The following is a 23,216-nucleotide window of genomic DNA, read 5'->3' on the forward strand; positions in this document are numbered from 1 at the left end:
AATCCCACTTCACTACGTAATGCAGGGGTGCCACTGGATAAACAGTGTATTGCCTTTTCCTACTCTGAGACTGCAGCAACCCTGACCCCATTCTAGTCTGGCTCCATCGAGGCTGTAGCCCCCTCTGGACTTGTCAACCTTATACAGAAACTTCCCGACTGAAGGGAAGGATGAAAAAGAGCGGTATGTACCCTTTGAGGAGGACCCTTACCAATAAGACACTTACGGTGATTAATCCGGTGATCAACAGATCCTTTAATCTCACTGTCTTGAGGCACCATGCCAGCCACCTGAAAACTGGCTATGGTGGTTCCACTGCCTAAGAAGCACTCTCTAGGTCCAAACACTTATAGGCCTATCTTTGTTGCCAGCTTTCTTCAAAATCTTGGAGAAACTGGCGATCTTGGAAAAAATTCGGAGCAGGAGATGCTGCTACATCCAAGTCAAATCAGGTTTCAGCCCCTCCACAGTACTAAAACAGTGCTTTTAGAAATATCTGACCATATCAAGTGGTCTCTGGATCAAGGTTAAAATGTAGTGCTGATCCTACTCTGTCTCTCAGCAGCATTTGGTACCATCCCACATACAATTCTTTTACAGCAACTCTCGAGCCTGGGGGTTAGAGGTCATGTGTGGGATTGGGTTAAGTCGTACTTTGATTCCAGAGGGTAGTCAATGTGGGTGGTGCTTTTTAACTGCTATTAAAGCAGTCAAACAGGGGGTTCGCATGGTCAGTCTTTGAGCCCTACTTTAATGCTTTTGTGACCCTTCAAGCGGCGTTGGTGGAATCGCTTATATGCAAAATTGTTTTGTATGCAGATGATACCCAGTTGCTTATAGCTTTTCAGGGGGCCTCCTATTTGGTGGAGAAGTCATTCAATGACTGTATGCAGACAGTCTTTGCTTGGATGCCTATTAGCCAGTTAAAATGTAACGCAAACAAAACTGAAATTCTTCTTTTTGGCTCCCACTCAGCCAACAGGTGGGAAGTTGCCTGGCCTCTGTCGCCCTCCCCTCTTAAGTAATCACAAATCTGAGCCAAGTGGATAGTCCACTCTGCAACCTCAAATTTCGGCTGTGGGCCGCACTAGCTTTGGGTTCCTCGGGCCACGCAGACTCGGCTGGGGGTTCTAGGCCTTCGATGCCGGCAGCTTCTGCCCCGCAGGGCCCCCAAGGATCCCAGCCTGGATCCGGATCGGCGCTGGTTGACCTTGTGACACCTCCTCCGACGCAGAATCCAGTGATGACACCTCCACTCCCTCCGATGCCGGTTGTGTCCCCAGCAGACATCGACCCCAGCCTCCCCGTTGATGTAGACGCAGAGCCGGACCGACGTCCGACCGGCGCCAACCAGTATTTTTGTACTATTGTTCTCTCCAGGTGTTCCCTATCTCCCAAAGTGGCTACCAGAGGAGGGTGAGGAGGACGGAAAGACCCTCCAACAGACTAGTTGGAAGAACCGGACTGGAGAGAGGAGTTTGGTGAGGCCAGTGTTTTGGGTACATCCCCAGACCTTGGCATGCTTTGTCCCCCCACCGTGGCTACGGAGGAGGATGCATCTTATGCAGTGGTGTTGTGTAGGGTGGCCGAGGCCTTAAACCTCGAGCTTCCTACGATGGCAGTCGGGACTAACGTCCCGACCGAGGTGCTTCAGCCGGCAGTGGCCTCTTCAGAGCCCCTGCTGCCGTTCAACGAGGCACTCATGGACATCATTTTGGGCACTTGGTCCAAGCCCAACACAGGGGCTCCTGTGGACAGGATGATTGCCCGACAACACCGCCCGGCTCCGGGCGACCCTATTTTCTGCTCCCAACACCCCACCCTTGAGAGTTTAGTGGTCCAAACCTCGACTTCCAAGGGGCATTCCCTAACGCACCACCTGATAGGGAATCCAAGAAGTTGGACCACCTCAGAAAGAAGATATTTTCTTCCTCCAGCTTAGGACTGCGGTCGGTGAACACCGCTTGTCTCTTGGGCCGTTACTCCCACTGTTTAGGACACAGTTGCGCCGGTGCTGCCACAGTGACCGGAGGAGGCCCGGGCCGTGCTCTCCCATGCTGTTGCCGAAGAGAGACACACAGCGAAGCAAGGTCTCTTTCTACAGTGGGGAGAGCCTTTGTTAGATCTATTCGCCACCGAAAAGAATGCGCAATGTCAGCAGTTCTGTGCGTTGGAATTTCCAAGGCGGCACTCGCTAGGCAACACTTTTCGTCGTGAGTGGAGTTGTGGTCTACTATACGCTTTTCCGCTTATACCACTTCTGCCCAGAGTGCTGAAGATCAAGCGCGACTAGGCCTAAGTCATTCTTGCGGCTCCGGTTTGGGCACGAAGAGTCTGGTATCCGGAGCTGCTAAACATGGCCATCGATCCTCCCCGATAAAGCCGGCTTCTTCGGGAGGATCATGTGTCGCCGCAGCAGGGGACCGTCCTCCACCTGAACCTGTCCAGCCTCCACCTTCTTGCGTGGAGATTGAGCGGCGATTGAGCTGCGGCAGTTGATGTCATTTGACTTGCCTCCCGAAGTCTGTGATGGAATCTTGGCAGCCAGGCGTCCCTCCACTAAGACAGTATACGCCTGCAGATGGAATACATTTTTGGCATGGTGCACAGCAAAGGCTGTGGATCCCATTTCTGCCCCTCTTTCTGAGGTTCTCTTGTTCCTCCTGTCTTTGGCGCAGCAAGGCTCTGCTCTGGGCACTCTTAAGTGCTGCCTCTCAGCCATTTAAGCCTTCCTCTGGCTTTTTGATCAGCCTTCTCTTTTCAAGCCCCCTGTTTTAAATAGATTTTTCAAAGGCATTACTCCTCTTTTTCCCCCTGTTCCCTTCATAATACCTCAGTGGGACTCGAACTTGGTTTTTACTTTTCTAATGTGTGCTCCCTTTGAGCCGCTAGATAACTGCCCTCTGACTCCTCACTCTCAAAACTGCTTTTGTTGTAGCCATTACCTCTGCACGCAGGGTGAGTGAGCTACAAACTCCGTCTTCCAAGCCTCCTTTTTCTGGCTGTTCATCCGGACAAGCTTGTCCTCAGAACTCGACCTTCCTTTCTTCCAAAGGTGGTCACTTCTTTTCATATTGGCCAAACTGTCACTTTGCCCACCTTCTTTCCGCCTCCTTCAAAAAAGGAAGAGAGGCTCCACCGCCTGGACCCAAAACGTGCGCTCTACTTTTATTTGATTTGCACCAAGTAAATCCTGGTGGACGACCAGCTCTTTGTTGGTTTTGCAGGCGCTAAGAAAGGTCAGGCCGTGTACAAACTGACCATCTCCAGGTGGGCCGTTCTGTGCATCAAGGCCTGCGACAGAATTTCGACTTTCCTACCAACTTTTTATGTCATTTGGCTTTGACAATGCTGACAAGGGGCAGGCCCTGTCAAAGCAGTGTGTTGCTCGATGGATTGGAACGTAAACTGTTCTAAATCACTTGAAGACTGACAGGACATTGCTGAACAAGGTTCACTCCTGCTGAGGTCTTTCAGCAGTTGTGGCTTTGTTCATTAGTATCTCATTGCCTGATATTTGTAAAGCTATAACATGGAGGAAAAAGCATTCCTTCTTGGAACACTATTGCCTTGATAAACCTATGAGATCTGGGACAGCCATTGAACAGGAAGTGCATCATAACCTTTTTAAATGAGATGAGCGTTGGTCCTCTCTGTGTTGGCGAACTGTTTTATCTTAATCCAAGCAAGTGAATCTAAGAAATGCCTCATGCGGAAGAATGAAGTTACCGCTAATTACAGGTTTCCAACGTTGTCATCTTTCATAGATTTACATGTAACCTCTCACCTCAAGTACATGTAACCTCCCTCACCTTTTCCAAGGCGCTTTATTTTCTTTTGCTTGCTTTGCTGCAAATATCTGAGCAATGTTAAACTTTCTATTGGTGGGGGTTTAAGGCTCCCCACTTTTTTGGCCAGGGTTTTAGTTCTTCAATGTGGTAAATAGACTGCAATACTAAATGTGTTGGAGTTACAAGTAAGTAAATTGTATCGCTATGGCAAAGCAATACTAGCCTAATGGCCAGAGTGCCATTACTCCCACTAAGATCTAATGTAGTCCAGCGTGAATGGAAGGGTGGGAAAATGGCACTTGGTCTAAATCATGCTTTAACCCAACCTGTATAATAGTTACCCTTCTGGATACCACTCCAGCCAATGCACAAAATGAAACTCAAAGTGGCCAATGGATCCCTGACCCAATAACAATGGAGTTGTTGATCCATTGCTTTACTACATGAACCAAAGACAATAAGAGACTGCAGCTTAGCTGCAGAAGAACCACTAGAGAAAGTGCTTTGTGAGCCCTTTACAAAGAAGTGGTTATACTGGAGCTTTCCAAGCTCAATACAAATGACTAGAAAGATTTCTGTAAACTAGAGGGAAGCAAATCTAGGCTTACTCCATAATAAAAGGTAAGATTAAAAAATAAATAAAAGGAAACAGGCATTTGTATGTCATTCAGCTGACATCATAGTGATGGAGAGATAATGTCAACACCAGAAAAGTAAGGAATTGTTCAAAAATGGGAAAACATCTGGTTACATTATTTTCAGAGGTATGGCTTCTGCAGTGTAAAGTCAAATTGACTTTATTACCCAGTCCAAGCTGAAAACTTGAAACAGTCCGGCTTCCTTCTGATGGAAACCTGGCTGGAAACTGGGTACAGAAAACGCACAATAAAGGGTGACATGGGGGTGCTGGTAAATTGAGTTTATCTGGATATAGACGGAGATAGTCTTTCTTTCTTTCGTTGAATCAAGAAGTCACAAAAGAATATTTGGAGAAAAAAAAATCGTTACAACTGATTAAAATGCATAAATTACTCAATAAATAAAAAATTCACAGTGACTGTTTAAAGCTTGTCACGATACATAGAAAAAGTTTAAAAATAAATTTCAAGAAGCCAGATGTTGCGTGCATTGCCACTCCTTACAGAATCTCAATCACCTATTATATTATGGGTTTCCTTGTTTTCAAATCAGTTTGAATAAAATTAACTACTGGCAAACAACATGATTTAGCGCAAGCTGTTGCTGTGGCATCAACGCCAGCCTGTAATGTCTAATAATAAGTGAACATAATATTGGTATCGGGTAGTGTTTCATAGCAGTGCAATATAATTTTCTGAATAAAACAAAGTGCAATGTCCTTTGTTCTGAGCTGCGATTAAAAGAACATAACTTTCTATTCACAGATCACTAGGCACAATCAGGGAACTGGACAAAAAGATGTACAATGTTCCATCTTAATCGTTTCAAGTAAAATCTATGCTTCAGGTTCTTTACAAACCAGAGTCATAACTCAGGGCCATCTCCTATTGATAATTCCATATGAGAAATCACTGAGAATGCAGATTTTCCACAGTTTTAATGTATAGAAAATCATGATTTTATTAAAGGCACGGAGGCTATTATTACGCATATCACCTTTATTGCTCCTCAAACATAGCAGCAACAACACTTAGAATTAGAATACTTCAAACACTCCAGAACGCAGAATATGCTTATAATCCTAGAACAGAATTGGGCGGGTACAGCGGAGGGATAATATTAGCCTTCGTGCCTTTAATAAAATCATGATTTTCTATACATTAAAACTGTGGAAAATCTGCATTTTATGGCAAGGCCCGGAGGCCAATATTATGCATGTTCAAAGTTCATCCAATACTCTTTCTAACACATTTTCCAAAGGTTTAAAGTAAAACCTTCTAAAAGTTGAATAATTTGACCAATCTGCAGCTTTCATAATCCCATTCAAACTAAAACCTTTCATAAATGCCTTACTAGCCATAGCCCCTCTATCTGAATGTGCCCCAAAAACACTAACATCCACCCCTGCTTTAAGCATAACACCTCTTATCCATCTCGCCAAGGTGGGTGCTGAAACTGCTTTATATGGTTTCACATAAGAAATTAACAGTTGAGTACAATTATCCTTTTTCAAGCCTAAAGTCCTCCTCTCATACTCCTTAAGACAACTATCCACGCACAAAAGATTATCACCCTCCAAACGGGGGTAACAAATTGTCCTAGACATAGTCTTTGTCCTTTTTCTTATTTCAAAACATACACCTTCCGGCTGAAAACATCTTGAATTAACCTCTAAAGTTCTAATATCAGAAATCCTTCTAAAGGAAACTAGACACAAAAACGTAGCTAATTTCCAAGATAAAAACTTAAATCCAAACTTGAATTTGTTCCCCAACTTTCCAATTCTCTCAAGACCATTGAAACATCCCAGAGAGAATCATATTTCGCTTTAGGAGGAAGCACCACTCATACACTTTTAGCTAATCTTTTAATCAAAACATGTTGCTCAACAGGAATCCCATCAACTAAAACATGCCTGTAGAAATGGCTGACCTACTAGAATGAACAGTTATCTGAAAGAAACAGGTTAGTGTTAGATTCCTTACCTTAGATCCCCAGGCGTCAGACTGGATCCGGAAAGTTTTGCGTAGCAGTACCCCTGCGCGTCGGTAGGCGTTGTCTGCGTCTCTGCGTCTGTCATCGGCGTCGTGGTCGCCGGGATGACGTCGTCGGAGTAATTAGACGCCGCCCTCGCGCGCTGACGTCAGTTCTTCTTTTTTCCGCACCAGCAAGCGCAGATCTGGGAAGAGCAGTACTCCTAGTCAATTTTTTACTAAACTTTTTGATCTCTTTTGGATCTTCTCGAGTCGATACCTCGACTCTCTGTGCCGATAGCGATGCCCGAGTTCAAACCCTGCGACGATTGTTACTGCTTGATGTCGGTTACCGACCCCCACCGTCGGTGCTTTAACTGTCTTGGGGCCGACCACGATGACAAGTCCTGCCCCGACTGCCGGGCCTTGACCTCGAAGGCTAGGCGGGAGCAGTCCCGTAAGCGTCTCGAGCTCCGGCAGTCTGCCCCGCGCCGCTTGAGGTCCTGGTCCAGGAGGAGGTCGAGGGACCGGTCGCGGGGCCACAGTCAACACATCTCGGCGAGTTGACACCACATGTCGGGCTCCAAGTCCTCAGGTAAGTCGAGGCACAAGAAGTCGAAGAAGCGACATCGCTCTTCTGACTCCCCCCCCCCCCCCCCGACACTCGCGCGATGCGGCTGAGGGTTTGGGCAACACCGCCCACGCGGCTCCGCCAGAGCCGCAAGCGCCGCGTCCAGCACCACACCTGCCGGTCCCTGGGCTGCACGCAACGCTTCCCTCCGTCGGAACCCGCCGAGGCGCCGTCGGGTGCTTCTGCCCTGGCACCGTCGATGACTCCGACTCCGCAGGGCCCCCTCAGGGTCCAGACCTGGATCCGTGACGACGCCGGTCGACCTTACGACCCCTCTGCTGGCGCCCTCACCAAGGGTGTCGCCCCCAGCGCCGTCCCCGGATGACATCGTCCCTGGTACCGACCCCGGTCCAGATCCGGTGCCGTCTTCGACACCGATTGGTAAGCCCTTCACCGACGACCCGGCTCCATCATTTATTCCTGACTGGATGTAGAGGGGGACTGGGAGGGGTCTGAGGACCCTCTGGCACTGCAGTGCCAGTTGAGCCGGGACTGGGCAGACGAGCTGGGGAGGCCAGTGGTCTGGACACTTCGCCCGACACTGGATTTGTCTCCCCTCCTACCGTGGCTAGGGAGGAGGGGGCTGCTCACAGCGTGGTGTTGACTAGGGCAGCCAAGGCCTTGGCTCTTGAGCTCCCGGTCGCGGCCGTGAGGACTAACCTCCTCACTGAGGTGCTCAAACCGCAGGCATGCTCCTCGGAGCCTCTCCTGCCGTTTAAAGAAGCCCTCACTGACGTTCTGCTGGGCACCTGGTCCAAGCCCTCTACAGGCCTCCCTGTAGATCGGAACGTGGCCCGACGCCACCGCCCGGCTCCGGGCGACCCCAGTTTCCTGTCTATTCACCCCACCCCTGAGAGCCTGGTGATCCAGGCCTCTACCTCCCAGACCGCATTCCTGACCGCTCCTCCGGATCGGGAATCCAAAAGGTACGATCAGTTTTGGAATAAACTGTTCTCACTGAGTTTGGGGTTGCGGGCTGTCAACACCGCCTGCCTTTTGGGCAGTTACACCCACTCTCTGTGGGATATGGTTGCGGTAGTGTGGCCGCAGTGCCCGGTGGAGGTCCAGGCAAAGCTTGCCCTAGCAGAGGGACGGGATGCAGCACCCTATTTGATTCGGTGTGGACTGGATACCACGGACTCGCTGGGCAGGGCGATTGCGACGACGGTGGTGGTTCGCCGCCACGCCTGGCTGAGGACCGCCAACTTTTCGGGGGATGTCCAAGCTTTCCTTATGGACATGCCCTTTGATGGCCATCGCCTCTTTGGCGACAAGGCGGACAGTACGCTGGAGCGTTTCAAGTACTCCAGGGCTACGGCCAAGTCCCTGGGCCTCTGCCAACACCAGCAAACTTACGCCTTTCGTGGCCAAGGAAGGGGTGCCCCCAGACGTCCAGCTAGCCACATGCCGCAGAACCAGCCTCAACATGGTCGCGGACGTGGTAACCGCCGTGGCGGTGCCGGGGGACACTGGCAAGGACAGTCCACACCCGCCCCCGCAGCATCCGCCTCTAAATCCTCCTAGTCAGAGTTTTCAGGCCCATTCGACGCCAGTGGGGGGCAGGGTTCGCCATCACCTCCTCCACTGGCGCTCCATCACATAGGACAGGTGGGTGCTGCAAATCGTCCGAAGGGGCTACTCCCTCCCCTTCGAGGCGACCCCTCCAGCCATGCCACCTCGGTACCACCGCATGTCGAGGGATCACTTGCGACTTCTACAGGAGCAATTTGCGGCCCTCTTGGCCAAGGGGGCCGTCGAGCGCGTTCCTGGGCCAGAAGTAGGACGTGGTTGCTATTCCCACTACTTTCTGGTATCCAAGAAGGGTAAAGGAGGCCTACACCCTATCTTGGACCTTCGGAGCATCAACAGCTTCCTCCGGAAGGAGAAGTTCAAGATGCTGACTTTGGCTCCGGTCCTAGCTGCCTGGACCCAGAAGACTGGATGGTAGTGTTGGACTTGCAAGACGCATCTTTCCATATCCCCGTCCTGCCGGCCCATCAGCGTTACCTGCAGTTCACGGTAGGCCACGAGCACTTTCAGTTTACCGTGCTCTCTTTCGACCTTACCAGCGCCCCACGGTTATTCACGAAAGTGATGGCGGTGGTCGCAGCTCATCTGCGCAGATTAGGGTTTTCAGTCTTCCCCTATCTCGATGACTGGTTGTTGAAAGCGGGCTTGCCCCAGACAGTCGTCTCCCACCTCCAGACTACAGCCAACCTCATGCACTCGCTGGGGTTCTTCATCAACGTTCCGAAGTCACACCTGTGCCTCACTCAGAAGCTCCTTTTCATCGGAGCAGTTCTGGACTCTGCGTAGTTTCGGGTTTATCCCCCCCGAATAGCGGGTTCAGGATCTTCAGGCTCTGATTCCGATCTTTCTGCCTTTATCCCGAGTCTCGGTCAGGTTGACGCTGCGGCTCCTGGGGCTGATGGCCTCCTGCATCCTTCTGGTGCATCATGCCAGGTGGAGGATGCGGGCTCTTTAGTGGGACCTGAAGTTTCAGTGGGCACAGCATCTGGGCAACCTTTCGGACCACGTCCGGGTCTCGGAGGGCGCTGCAAGACCGTTGCAGTGGTGGTTCACAAACCGCGATTGGGTCAGCGGCAGATCTCCCTTCCCTACCCCAACCGGAGCACGTAGTGGTGACTGATGCGTCCTTCCTGGGATGGGGGGCCACATGGGAGAGGTTTCCAGCGGAGTCCCGGCTCCACATCAACCTTATGGAACTGCGGGCGATCCTCCTTGCACTGAAGGCATTCCTTCCCTCTGTCCGAGGAAGTGTAGTGCAGGTGTTCACAGACAACACCACCGCCATTTGGTTCTGCAACAAACAAGGCGGGGTGGGGTCGTGGTCCCTTTGTTAGGAGGCTTTGCGCCTCTGGACATGGCTGGAACACCAGGGCGTCACCCTGGTGGTTCAACACCTGGCAGTTTCCCTGAACGCCAGGGCGGACGAACTCAGCCGCTGGTGCATGATGGATCACGAATGGTGTCTGAACTCGGACGTGGCGCAAGGCCTCCTTCAGTAGTGGGGAGAGCCTTGGTTAGATCTATTCGCCACCGAAGAGAACGCGCAATGTCATCAGGCCTGCGCGTTGGAATTTCCAAGGCGGCACTCGCTCGGAGACTCTTTTCTTCACGAATGGAGCTGCGATCTGTTTATACGCCTTTCTGCCTATACCACTTCTGCCCAGAGTGCTGAAGAAGATCAGGCGCGACTGGGCCCAAGTCATCCTTGTGGCTCTGGACTGGGCACGAAGGTACTGGTATCCCGAGCTACTCAGCAGGTCAGTCGATCCCCCGATTCGTCTGCCTCTTCAGGAGAACCTTCTGTCGCAGCAGCAGGGGACGGTCCTCCACCCGAACCTGTCCAGCCTCCACCTCCATGCGTGGAGATTGAGTGGCGGCAGTTGAGGCCATTTGACTTGCCTCCTGAGGAGTGTGATGTGATTCTGGCAGCCAGGCGTCCCTCCACAAAATCGGTATACGCCTGCAGGTGGAACAAATTTGTGGCATGGTGCACAGCAAAGGCTGTGGATCCTCTATCTGCTCCCCTTTCAGAGGTGCTCCTCTTCCTACTTTCTCTTGCCCAGCAGGGCTCTGCTCTGGGCACTCTTAAGGGCTACCTCTCTGCCATTTCTGCCTTCTTGAGGCTTCCTGATCAGCCTTCTCTTTTCAAGTCCTCTGTTGTAAATAGATTCTTTTAAGGCATCACACACATGTTTCCTCCTGTTCCTTTCGTGATGCCTCAGTGGGACTTGAACCTTGTTCTAACCTATTTGATGTGCGCTATTTTCGAGCCACTTCAAAACTGCCCTCTCCGTCTTCTGACTCTTTAGACTGCATTCCTGGTTGCCATCACCTCTTCCAGGAGAGTGAGTGAGCTCCAGGCTCTTTCTTCTAAACCTAGTTTCCTTTCTGTCCATCCGGACAAAGTTGTCTTGAAAACTCGTCCTTCTTTCCTGCCCAAGGTGGTCACAGCCTTTCATATTGGGCAGTCCATCACCTTGCCCACTTTCTTTCCGCATCGCTCGAAGGAGGAAGAGAGGCTCCACCGTCTGGACCCAAAACGTGTGCTCTCGTTTTATCTAGACCGCATACGCCAGTTCCGGGTGGACGACCTGCTCTTTGTTGGTTACGTGGGCACAAAGAAGGGACGGGCGGTGCACAAACGGACCATCTCTCGGTGGGTCGTGTTGTGCATCAAGGTCTGTTACTCCTTAGCGAGGAAGGAGCCTCCTGTTGGGCTGAGGGCTCATTCTACTCGGGCCACAGTGACTACTACTGCCCTGGGTCGGGGAGTCCCTTTGCAGGACATCTCTCAGGCAGCTACGTGGGCCTCACTGCACACGTTTGCTAAACACTACTGCCTGGACAGCCAAGTCCGGAGAGATGGCTTTTTCAGCCGTTACGTTCTCCAGGACTTTCTGGTGGGATCTTGGTTCGCAGACCCACCACCGGGGTTGGTATTGATGGGGTTTCTATTCTAAGGTAAGGAATCTAACACTAACCTGTTTCTTTCAGATGCACAAGTTATTTACCTTCGGTAACGATATATCTGTAAGAAACAGTAGTTAGTGTTAGATTCCTTACTGCCCCACTCATGCTCCCCCTTCCGCGAACCGATATCTAGGGTTAAGGTATCTCCCTTTGAGGGCCCTATTTTAATGGCACCAGTGTTGGTCTCTGGCATGGCTCTGCGTTCCTGGCACGGAAAGCTATGTACAAAGAACTGACGTCAGCGTGCGAGGGCGGCGTGTAAGTACTCCGTCGACGTCATCCCGGTGACCACGACGCTGACACCGGACACGGAGCCGCAGACGACGCCTACCGACGCGCAGGGGTACTGCTACGCAAAACTTTCCGGATCCAGTTTGACGCCTGGGGATATTCTAAGGTAAGGAATCTAACACGAACTACTGTTTCTTACAGATATATCGTTACCGAAGGTAAGTAACTTGTGCTTCTACGTAAAACCTCCTTTAAACTGTTCTGTCAAATAATTTGCAACTTCTACTATAAGTGCCGATATGGGATCAAAACCCCTCTCAATACACCAATCATTCCACTTTCTCCATGCATATCCATAAACCTTTGATGTCCCTCTAGACCGTGATTTAGTTATGAGCTCCTCAGCTTCCTTTGATAATCCATGCATTTGCCATATTCTCCTGAAATCAATCATGCTATCAACCTCAACTGACCCGACACCACCAGATCGTGAACGTTTCCCTGAACATCCAACAAAATTTCCCTGTAATTTGCCAATATGACTGGGTCCTCCACTAATAGATTCATTACATCTGGAAACCACACCTGAGTCTTCCAAAGTGGCGTTATCAGAACTAATTTTATTTTATTTTTATTTTATACTCTTGTAAAGCGCCAGAATAGACCCCCGAAGGGGTATCTCCGCGCTATTGCTGCAAAGAGGGAGTACTGAAGATATTATGCTGCAATGATGATATGAAGGCAGGACAGACATTAATTAGTAGGATATAGGTGGGTTTTTAAAGTTTTCCGGAAAATCAGGTGACTGTTGAGTGATCTTAGTTCGAGGGGCAAAGAGTTCCAGAGTACTGGTCCGGCATGGGCGAGCGCACGGCCACCCTGTCTGGTCTTCTTTACCCTGGGTGTCTGCAACAATAGTTGGTTACTGGAGCGTAGAGAACGCTCAGGGATGTAAGGCTGAAAGATTGCAGCCAGATATTTTGGGCCTTCCCCTATCATACACTTGTGAATAGTACATAAGGTTTTGAACTGGACTCGTCTCCTCACTGGAAGCCAGTGGAGTCTGGTCAGCAGGGGGCAGGAAGGGGTCCTCGGTGGAGCATTGAGGACAATCCTCGCTGCTGTGTTTTGAATCACCTGTAATTTGTTTAGTTGTTCCTCGTTGGCTCCCAGGAGCAAACCATTACAGTAATCCACCCTGCTGATAACAAGAGCCTGCACAAGCGTTTTCCTATGATGGTCTGGTAATTAGGGGAAGACTCGTCTGAGCATCCCGATAGCCCGAAAGCAGGTGCCGGCAACTTGATGTACATGATCTTTAAATGTGAGTTGCTGATCAAATAGCACACCCAGGTTCCTGACCGTACTCTTGGGGATAGGGACAGGGCCTAACTCCAGGGGCCACCAGTCCGAAGACCAGTGTATTACAGCTTGCCCAAACAGCATGACCTCGGTTTTCCCAACATTACACTGCAGATAGTTTGATGACATCCATTCTGCAATGGCTCTCATGCCATCTGCAAAAGATCTTTTTATTGCAGGTGTAAGTTTCTTGAAGGGAAAAAGGAGTTGTGTGTCGTCAGCGTACGACACTGGGGTGAAACCGAAGGATCTTGCTAAGTTGGCTAGGGGGGCCACATACACGTTGAACAGTGTGGGGCTCAAACAGGACCCTTGTGGCACTCCCCTATTGAGCTGAGAACTAACTCTGCTTTATCCCTTCTAACCTTGTTCAATACCCTTTGAATCATTGAAAACTGAGGGAATGCATAATTCCTCCCCTCCTTCCACATCTAGAGAAATGCATCTATTCCTTTCGCCTCTGGATCTGATCTCCAACTGTAAAAATCCTTCAACTGAGCGTTCAATCTGTCCGCGAAAAGATCCACCTGCAAGGGCCCCACATCCTCTCCAAACTCACAAAAACTTCCCTGTTCAACCTCCAATTGCTCACATCCCTGAGGTATCTTGAATACCAATCCGATTCTATGGTGCTCAATCCTGGTATATACTGAGCTTGAACCTTTATCTCCCTTTCCAAGCAAAACTTCCAAAATTCCTTGGCCAGTTCCGCCAATCCTCTTGACCGAGGACCTCCCAACTTGCTCACATAGCGAACTGCTGACAAATTGTCCATTTTCAAAAGTACACAAAACTTCACTTGATCCCTCACAAAAATCTTTATCGCAAAAGACCCTGCCAAAAGTTCCAAACAATTTATATTCATCTGACCTTCCTCTTTCTACCATTGCCCCCCTGTTGCAACCGTTCCCCTCCTTGCACCCCATCCGTGCAGACTCGCATCCGACTCTATTTCCATCTCTGGCATTTCCCCAAAAATCCCCCTTCCGTTCCAAGCTTCTAAAATCATCAGCCACCAATCTAATTCCTCCAGAGTTTCCTGGTTCATCTTCACCTTCTGAGAATATCTCGCGTCCTGTCTTAAATGAAATGCCTTCTATCTCTGCAACGCACAATAAAGAAGAGGTGCCGGAAAAATTGCCTGAATTGATGACGGCAGAAGGCCCTGCAATCGAGCCAACTGCCTCAGCGTAATCCAATCTGCACTCCTCACTCTTTTCACCTCCTTCCTGATCTTCACCTTCCCCATAGGCAACTTAAACACACAGTCCAATGTCTGTATCTTGAAAGCTAAAAACTTAATTTCCTGCATCGGTTCTACACAAGACTTCTCCTTGTCTACAACAAAACCAAGATCCTCTAATTTTCACCGCAAAATCTGTCTGCTCCTTCGCTAAATTCTGCTCCTCTACCATAATCAGAATATCGTCCAGGTATACAACCAGACTAATATCCCTGAACCTCAACCAAGCTGCCACTGGTCTCATCACCTTTGAGAAGCACCATGGAGCTGACGTCAATCCGAATGGAAGACTCTTGAACCTCCAACGTTTTCCCTTCCATCTGAACTGCTGATAATCCCTTTGCTCCTGACACATAGGAATTGTCAGATACGCATCCTTTAAATCTAATCTTGTCAACCAATCTCCTTTCCTCAATAAGTCCCTCAGCATATGTATTTTTTCCATCTTGAGGTGATTGTAAACAACCCAATCGTTTAACTCCCTTAGGTTTATGACTGGTATCATTCCTTTCTCTTCCACTAAAAACAGGTTGCTTATGAAACAACCCGGAACTGCCCTTGCAGCCTCTATTGCTCCTTTTTCCTCCAAGGCCTCCACTTCTTTTGTCACTAATGTCTCCATCTCCTTTGAGAATCTCAAAATCTTTGGATCCCTTTCTTGTACTGTATACTGATAAAATCTATTCCGTAACCAGTTACTGTTTCCAAAACCCAGAAGTCGTCCCTCTTTTTTGTGGCAGAAACGAATAGCTGCAGATACCCATTGCGCTATAGTTGCTATGTTTTTCTGAAGAATTTAGTGTTTTCCAAGTAAAACTTAAGGCATCTTTTGACATCAAGTGCCTTCCGTTGCGCTTGATGGATTCTGATAATAAGTCTTACGGATAATTGGTTCATTAAGGTGAAATAAGGTAAGCACTTTAGGTATGAACCTGGGATTGGTATGCAATATTACTCTGTCATTTTTGAAATGCATAAATGGCTCCGTTACGGTAAAGGCTTGTACTTCACTAACACACCTGGCCGACATTAGAGCCAATAAAAGCACAATTTTCCATGTGAGATCTTGAGTAATTTCTTGACATCTTGAAACAAACTGGGCTAGTCTGCCGCCCAATTTTATTTGAGTAAACTTAGGGTCTGGTAAACGTCTTACCTGAGATTCCCCTTGGCCTCCTTTCCGAACGCGAGTTCCTTGCTCTGCCTCTTTGTCTTTGCAGGAAGAAACTTCCCTTGTCAGTTCTTGAATAAGCATATCCTCCTCCATAACTTGCACCATAGGGTCTAACTCCCCTACCAAAATTGCTTCTGGCAAAACCTTGACCTCGGCCGGGGAACCGACCCCACGTTCGCCCGGCCATCCCAAAAACCTTTCTGATATCTTTTTGAGCCTTTTGCAAGGAGTTAAACGTTCCAACATATCTCGCCATATCCTTGATGAAATTGTCTCCAAAAAGCAGACCTTCGCTCTGTTCACCTATTTCCTTACTAGCCAAATCAGCAAGTTTCTGATCAATTTTGAACAGAATACTTTTCCTTCTCTCCAAACACAAAGCCGCATTAAAATTATCTTGGAGACATATGGCTCTCTGCACTCACTGGCGCATCTCTGGCGCATTGTTAGTGTGTGCCTCCTCCCAAATATCAAAATTTTTTGTTAATGGTCCCAAGACATCAAATAACCTGTCTTGGCAACCTTTAATTCCTTTGTCTAATGCTCTCCTAGGATCCTTTCCACTTTTATTCAGGAAAGCCAACATTTTTTGGTCCAGCTCGGGTGTGTAAGCCACCTTGCTGTTTAGATTAGGCTTTGGACACTCTGACCATAGTCTTGTTCTCACCTGCTTAGGGATCTCCCTTCTTATCCAGTACCTTTTGTATCTGGCTACATGTTCAACCGGTGTCCAGTGCGGTGACAACGGATGTTGAATTAATGATGGGTCGAACATTTCCTCCCCTTGAGGATCGACAAAGTCACCAGCTTCCAGCTCAATCTTTTTAACCTCTAACTTCCTTTTTAGGTCTCGCTAGAGTCAGCACATGCGCTGGTCTAGCGAGACATTTAGTAACTGGCTATTTGAAGTGCTACCAAAGGCGGCGAGCGGTTACGCACGTGGGTGCGTGCTTACCAGCACCCTTACAGCCACGATTTCTTCATGGCCGCGCGGCCCGTTACTTTTATGGCCACGCGGCCAATGCTTGTTTTTAATGTGATATATTTTGAGTTCTTTAAACGTCTTTCTGTACCATCCTCTTGACTGCATGTGTGAATCATGTGTTACGATGACGGGCAGTTATGAATAGGAAGTTGGGGCATAAACACATTAAATCTCACAGGAATACGTTTTTGGGTGGTAGTTCACAAATACGAAACGACTCCAGGTAGTAATTGGCATTGATGAAGCTATAAAAGCTGGATTTCCATCTACTGTGTCCACCACCTATTAAACGTGAGATATATGGCATGCATTTTCCACCTAATCCCTGTCGGTTATGTCTGGTGTGTACCCAGCCTGTCTCTCTCATGCCACCCAAGATTTGCAGAGAGACTGGGGATTAATAGTGCATTTTAGGGATGTGCGTTGTTGCTGATACGAATAGTATCACCGTTCACCCGAAGGACAAACCACACCAATTTCAAATGTGCTGTATTTTCATGAATGTTATAATCGCCTTGCGCTAGTAAAAAAAATTGTCAATGATCTGGAATGTTCTACATACGTTCTCCCTCATAAAGCTGATGAATGACCATGCCGCTTATAAACCTGCAGCAGGCCCGTCACAGGTGTTTCTTCTCTGGGCTGGCACTTATCTGCTCATCAGTCACTGCCTGATGAGGCGAAGGTCTGAAGCTAACCAGATCGCATGTTTCATTCATCGCTCACGTTCTCTCAGCCCCTTCCGTTAATGGCACCTGTTTGAAAATACTAAAGGGGCCATTCACCCTTTGTTTTAACGAATCTCAAGTATGAGTAATGAGCTGCCAGAAGGAACTTTCTTTGACTCCCACCTTTTTGTTTAAAATGGCGGTAAAACCTGTGTCTTAGCATTCATTACTATTTAATGTCGGACCTGATGGCAAAGGGGAAGACAGGGCAATTTAACTAATTGGACGAAGGATAGGGAGGTCAGGGGGCATGCCAGGAGGGTGAAAGGATCACTCAGCCCTGTGTTTATTTATGCATTGCGCTTTCAGTGAAAGTGGGATGCAAATTTAAACAAGGGGCTGAATGAAAACATATGGTGAGCACTTGTTATCAACACCAGCCTCTTCTGTCTCCCCCCCCCCACTCCTAAGTTCCTACTCCGTCCAGGGCTCAAGCTCTTCATGTAGATTAACTATTTCAGCAACAAGTCGGACTTTGCTTCATTCGAAGCTGCTTACTCTAACTCCAAAAATCGAATGCAGTATATACGTACATAACCGATTTCACAAGACCGACTGGAAAGGCTGGAAGCAGCAGACATGTTTAAGTGAAAATTAATGACCATCACGCTTGTTACATGTATCAGCGTAGGATTCTTGAACTGCCGGCCGGTATAGTGCGTTAAGGTAACCATGTTGCTCCTGCTTTCATTTCACGTGCTTTACTCCTTAATTATCCCACATAAGTTTGTGTGCGTCCCATCCTAGTGCCGAAGTCTCCCTGCGTGCACGTCTTTAGGGTGCGCAGAAAGTCCAAGGCAATCGATCAGCTGCCCTTTGCTTCTTTTCCTAGCTGCCTTCTCTTCCCCCCACATGTCACTGAACCCTTTAACCCAAAAAAACTATTAAAGTGGTTTGCCGACCACTTTTACAAATGTTCTCTAAGCCTAGCCTGTAAAGACGAAAATACAGCAAATGTTACTGTTAAATGAACCAGTAAATCCCATTTATAACTCAAGCGGCGGCGGGAAGAAAGGCTCTATAACCCCCTTGAAAGGACTACGACTTGCTTGCTGGGTTTCCTCACCCGGGATCACTTCCTTTGGACGTGGAATGGGTTAGGTGCTTAAAGGGTAATCTGTGTTGCAGTCCTGGATGCGAATTGGTTTCCCTCACCCAGTCCTCTGCAAGGGCTATAGCATACCACCAACACCGGAAGGCTCTTGGAGCCAATCCGCACACATTTCGCACTGCTCAAGTTGTGTCAGTGGTTGGCCTCATTTTTCATCATCGAACTTTGACCCCCCAGGACGAGAGGATTATGCAGAGAAATGGAAGATAGGAACACCATGACAAAAGAGAAAACGGGGATGAAAAAGAAATAACGTACATAACTGGGATGAAGAGACAGGACGTGTAAATTGAGAGAAGAATGATGCATTAAATGGAGTAAAAACTAGAAAGCCTTGGTATTCCGCAGCATTGGTGACAGGCTCCTATGATAATGTTTTGCCCCCTACACATATTTTTATATATATTTTCGCAAATTAGGCACTTACTGCCACTGTGGTTGGTTGAGACTTGGGTTAAACAAAGTCTTACGCCTCCAATCAGTTTAGGCTTGTGTTTGTTCCGATATTTTTCTCACTGCCTTGTTTTGGGGCAGGAGGCACCTCAAGGCTTGTCTTCAGTTGGGTAATGGTTTTTTGGACTGGTACTGAACGGAACCTGCGAAATACTCAAACGGACAAGCCTACGGTAGTGCTAGAGAGTGGGAAGATATTTGAGGGTATCATTCAGAGACTTTAAAGACGTTTTTCTATGCACAACAGTGGCAGAAGTAATTTCAGGAGCAAGTCGCGGCTAAGCTTTTTGAAACCCCCAATTACGGAATAGAAATTGTGAATCTGTAATTTATACAAAAGCGAGTGTTTCTGCATGTCACGTACTGTATAAATGTCAATTAGAAGTTTAAATGTGTTTGGCGAATAAAGGGATGAGGTGCATGCAGTCAATAGGGACCTCCCTGGTGACAGCCTGAAGCCTTCAATGCTACTTCGGGTAGCCAGCTACCCAGGTTTGGGAGGTGACAATATCCGTTTCTGACCCCCCTGCCTTCTGTGGTTCGGTGAAGTGCCGAATGATCCCAACTGACTAAGCAGACAGCCTCGCACCTCCCCTCAAAGCACTTGACCTTTCATTGAACATAAATGGTTTCGTTTTTTTTTTTTAATAACTGTTCACACGTTCTGCTTTTCACTCCATTAGTTTGTATAAAAAAGGATAGCAAATGTATTTTCGTATTCGCTATTGTCTTGTAAAATCTTTTCAGTCATGTTCTAGTCTGGCTCGAACCCTTACACTGGTCTTGTGTTAAACTGCTGGGGCTATGAAATGCATTAGCGCACTCAAGGCCGCGATCTGCGCGTTACTCACCCCGGCTTTCTATTTATAGAGATTTGAGAGCCAAGGTGACAGCAAACCAGCTTGTAGAAGGCAGCTTTTGCCGCTGCTCTCTGGTTGCACGCGTAGTGGAAGTTTGGAGCGAATGTTGCTTTTAAATGCGATGCCATTTCCTTCCAGCAGTCCGCTTATGGCTTGTAGGCCCCCTTTAAGTTGTGCGCCTTTTGAAGGAGCGGCCAGCATTCCGTGCGCCTCACTCTCTTCCTTTCTTCTTACAGGTACATGGTGAAAAATAAATCTCACTTGAGATTTTGAAGTGTTTGGACTCCTGTGCTGCACATTTCTGAGGAGCTTGAGCAGAGGAGGACAGTACAAGCGGTTGAAAGTGGAAGGCTGGGACTGTTGACATTCACTTTGAACTTCCAAACACTGGGTCACCCTGCATTTGTTTGCAGGCTTTTCCATAAGACTGTTGAAGTGAGAGACTGATTCGTACAGTTGCTTAAAAAAGAAAGAACCCGGGCGTTGCTTTTTTTTTATTTTTATTAATAATGTTATAGTCTTTAGTCTACAAAGCAAATTGTACACTTAGGTAATTTCTCCTCCCTCATTTGTTGGAATGCATTTTGTTAAGATTTAGAAAATACATAGATCTTTTCTTGTTTACTCACGTTGCAAAAGTAATTGTATAGCTGGCAAGTTAGGTGCATTGCTTAAAGATTTATTTTTTCTATCCTTTTGTTCCCTGAAAATTCTTTTAGGTAGGAATTACTTATACGCAGCTCTGTGGGTTAGACAAAGTAATCATCGTGAAAAGGCTTGCTCTACGTGAATCATAATGGCCCCTGTGTATTTATTGTATATTTTATCCCTTAGAAAAAAAAGAGTAAAGGGATGTACAAAAAAATGTAAAGCTATTGCTATATCCAAGTTTCTCTGATAATTTTATAAACTTTGTTATGAATCCATTAAGATAATGTTAGACCTTTTAACATTCACTTCATACAAATTTTGTGAAATGTAATTTGTAGTGAGTGTACATTGGTATACATTGAAGAATTTAACGTTCTTTTTGAAAATCTTTGTTTATGCTGGAAACGAACAGTGGTTTGCTAATTCTGTTTGCAAATGTTTTTTGGGAAGTTGAAGTAGTGTAAATGCAGTCCTAGTTCATAAGGTTTCCTAATGCGGTAACACAGATAACGAACAACCTCAGGAATCCGAATACATGGAGCCAAGGGCATACCCTGCCTGATGTACTTGATGGAATACACATAATTCGGTGTCTGCTCAACTGCTCTTTCCTGGGATCCCTTAGTCATCAAAGCTACCTTTAGGTTCTTCTGAGTTTCTATAGTACAGTAAAACATCTGCTTTACTGTACACTTCTTTTGCATTTGTGACATTCTACAATGTGCACCGCTCAGTTAAAAGCACAGATATTTGCGTATTTTCTAATTGAGTTATAAAAGCAGTTTGTCTCTGTTCAAACTTTGCAGCCATTTTCACAGTTTTTGAACATCAAGCACTTCAGTAACAAATGTAGGAATGAAAAATATCACTTTACAAAATTAAAATTTGATTTAAAATAATATCTGATTATTCTTTTTAAGCAGAGCCCAGAACCCCGGCGAAATAGATACAAAGCCCGATTTGATTTCTGACATCAAAGAAAGACCATATTCTTATATGTTTTTTATAATACATTTTTTCAGATCTCTCTGCCATGGCCAATAGTTCTGAAATCACCCTTTCAGTGAGTTCGCACTTTTCAGATGTAGAAGTTCCTGTAATACTGAGCCCTCCCAATCCCCTTTTTTCAGCAGGTGCCTAAACGTCAGATGTGGAGGTGCCTGTAACAATGCAACCCCCCCCCCAATCTTTTTCAACAGGCGCCCACATATCAGGTGGGCAGAATGTACATATTTGTGAAAATTCCATAATAAAACAATCTGTGTTTTTTTGAGTAGGCAAGCTATTGTTTAAATCTTGTTATTTGCCACTGCAGGGTGAGCCCCCCAAAAAAAGACGAGAAGAATGTTTTATAAGTTGTAAAATATGTTCAGACTGATAGTCTTGATTTACGCTATGTCTAAACCTATACATGTATATACTGAAAATGCGAAAGCAGTGTCCTATTGAAAGTTTAGTTGTGACATAGCAATAGGCTGCCTGTGTCGAATTGTGATCTTTGGTTGCCCAAAAAAAATCTCGCGGTACAAACTTTGAAATGAGAACTGAGCCCAATTTAGATCAGAAAAACAGTACCCCAAAACTAGAAAATATATATCTAATAAGGATTAGTTATCTTCCTCGTCTGCTATAAATGTGCACAAAATAAAATGAAATACATCTGCAATATTCAGGTTAAATTTTGGATATTTAAGCACCTTGGATAAGGGCATTTGCACCGGCCCCACATACATAGGTCGCACATTTGAGGTATAATTGGGGAGAAAAGGCATATGGACAGAAAGTGCTTTTAACATTGTACAAGGCAATATAGACCTAAGTGGAGGAGGTAAAACGGGTGTACACAAATATGTATTTTGTTAAAAAAAAGTATTTCAAATGTTTGTCTATACTTGAACTGTTTGTAATAAAAATGCAAAAAAACTAAAGAAAAAATATGGCAAAGTAAACAGTCGGACTGATCTTTCAGATATCTTACTGCTGTATCCTTGCTCTGCAATTAAAAATATTTTCAGCACCTATTCTTGTATAGCCACAACTAGGTAACTCCTTGGTGGGCCAGAAAGGAACACTCTTCTTAGGGGTTACTATCAAGTGTTTTTTAATTGCAGAATATGGCCGAGACAACCTTCGTTTGCATGTTCATCTACTAAGTGCTGAGGCTAAGACCATCTACCTCATTCCAGATACCTTACCCTTTATTTGATCCTATACAACATTGCAAAACCTCATGTGGTCCCCAACCTAATTTACAATATTATATCCCAATTTCTGGGATCCAAAATCAAAAAGTACAATAAAAGCAGCAAAGAGTACACATAAAAACAAATATATTGGAGTAAGGAGCGTTAGATTTAGTAGTCCTCTTTTTGTGGTTACTTATAACCACATATCCATCTCCTTTAGAAAATCTTCATAAGCCAGACAAGATGCAGAATATTTAAACAGCATTGCTTCTGCGTGCCATTAGATGGCCCTGTGCGTCTCCTTGCTGATTTTTTTCCCACCCAGGAAGTGACAATGGCGCTGCATACAAGCACCACACTTGTATGTTTACTTCACTTTCTTCCTTTTTGTACCTTTGTATGTGGATCGGTACTTGCTTCCTCATCTGTTAATCAGATTTTTCTTGTTAAATTCTGCATATTTCAGCTGTTTTAGTGAATGATGTTCCCTTCTAAGTTGACCGGGTATAGGCCTTGTAGGGACTGTTGCAAACTGGATTTGGCGCACAACTCCATTTCCTGCAAAGAGTGTGACCTTATGAATCTGAAGGTGAAGTTGGACCGTGAAGTGATGCTATACATCACTGAGCTCCGAAAGAAGTCCCGCTCCTGCTCGAAGTTGTGTGTTGGACCCGTTCCCCCTCTCAGCGCCATACCTT

At 46.8% G+C, this 23,216-nt stretch overlaps 1 protein-coding gene across 1 annotated transcript in view; it reads left to right on the forward strand.

Moving 5' to 3' along the window:
* CDC73 (cell division cycle 73) overlaps positions 1 to 22,281 on the forward strand; it is a 589,523-nt gene extending 567,242 nt beyond the window's left edge. The window contains exon 17 of the mRNA XM_078687289.1: positions 19,918 to 22,281. Coding sequence (XP_078543415.1) covers positions 19,918 to 19,954 — 37 coding nt within the window. The 3' untranslated portion in view covers positions 19,955 to 22,281. The remainder of the gene's footprint in view (positions 1 to 19,917) is intronic.
* The last annotated feature ends 935 nt before the right edge of the window (positions 22,282 to 23,216 follow it).

This window comes from Lissotriton helveticus, chromosome 1_1 (assembly GCF_964261635.1).
Source record: "Lissotriton helveticus chromosome 1_1, aLisHel1.1, whole genome shotgun sequence".
NCBI classification, from domain to species: domain Eukaryota; kingdom Metazoa; phylum Chordata; class Amphibia; order Caudata; family Salamandridae; genus Lissotriton; species Lissotriton helveticus.